This window comes from Malurus melanocephalus, unplaced genomic scaffold, assembly GCF_030028575.1.
Source record: "Malurus melanocephalus ecotype Western Australia unplaced genomic scaffold, MMel_1.1 scaffold_2968, whole genome shotgun sequence".
Classification (NCBI taxonomy): Eukaryota; Metazoa; Chordata; class Aves; order Passeriformes; family Maluridae; genus Malurus; species Malurus melanocephalus.
Window position 1 is genome coordinate 1 of NW_026626200.1, and position 1042 is coordinate 1042.

Sequence of the window (1042 nt, forward strand, 5' to 3'; positions counted from 1 at the left end):
GCCCCTCCCCCTCCCCTCCCCCCTCGCGGCTGCAGTTGGGGGGGGCGGGGCCCGACCCCGGCGGTGCCGGCCTGGGGAGAGAGGGGGAGGGGCTGGGACCGGAAACGACCCCAGACCCAAAATGGGGACCCGAAACCCAAATTGGGATTCCCAGAAATCCCCCCAGACCCAAAATGGGACCGGAAACGACCCCAAACCCAAATTGGGGACCCGAAACGGGACCCCAGACCCAAAATGGGACCCAGAAACCCCCCCAGACCCAAATCGGGGACCCCCAAAACGGGACCCCAGACCCGAAATGGGACCCCCAGAAATTCCCCCAGACCCAAACTGGGACCCCAAACGGGACCCCAGACCCGAAATGGGGACCCAGAAATCCACCCAGACCCAAATCGGGGACCCCCAGACCCAAAATGGGACCCCACCCCCCCATTTTGCCGTATTTGGTAATGGCCACACCCCCCGGTTTGACTCCACCCCTTTCCACCCTATGGGACCATGACCCCACCCTCTTTGGCTCCGCCCCCATTTTTGGGTGTGACCCCACCCCTTTTCCCTTATTTGGCCCCAGCCCCACCCCTGTTCCTTTATTTTGCATAAGCCCCACCCCTTTTCCCTTATTTGTTGTGGCCCCTCCCCTTTACCTTCATTTGGCCCCACCCCCGTCCCGTTATTTTGCATAAGCCCCGCCCCTTCTCCCAATTTCCCGTGGCCCCGCCCACCTGCCCTATTTGGCCCCACCCCATCCCGTTACTTTGCATAAGCCCCGCCCCTTCCCCCCCAATTTCCCGTGGCCCCACCCCATCCCGTTGTTTTGCATAAGCCCCGCCCCTTCCCCCAATTTCCCGTGGCCCCGCCCACCTGCCCTATTTGGCCACACCCCATCCCGTTATTTTGCACAAGCCCCGCCCCTTTTCCTCTCATTTCCCGTGGCCCCGCCCACCTGCCCTATTTGGCCATGGCTTTGATCGCGACAGCGGCTTCCTCGGTCATCGCCGACAGCACCGTGATCTGGGGGCGGGGCCAGAGACAGGGGGCGGGG

The 1042-nt window shown here is 63.1% G+C and overlaps 1 protein-coding gene across 1 annotated transcript in view; it reads right to left on the reverse strand.

The window, feature by feature from the left end:
• Positions 1 to 6: 6 nt before the first annotated feature.
• LOC130587991 (eukaryotic translation initiation factor 5A-1) overlaps positions 7 to 1042 on the reverse strand; it is a 4256-nt gene continuing 3220 nt past the window's right edge. Inside the window, exons 3-4 of the mRNA XM_057388950.1 lie at positions 944 to 1011; positions 7 to 71 (exon numbers count right to left, since the gene is read on the reverse strand). Coding sequence (XP_057244933.1) covers positions 949 to 1011 — 63 coding nt within the window. The 3' untranslated portion in view covers positions 7 to 71; positions 944 to 948. The remainder of the gene's footprint in view (positions 72 to 943; positions 1012 to 1042) is intronic.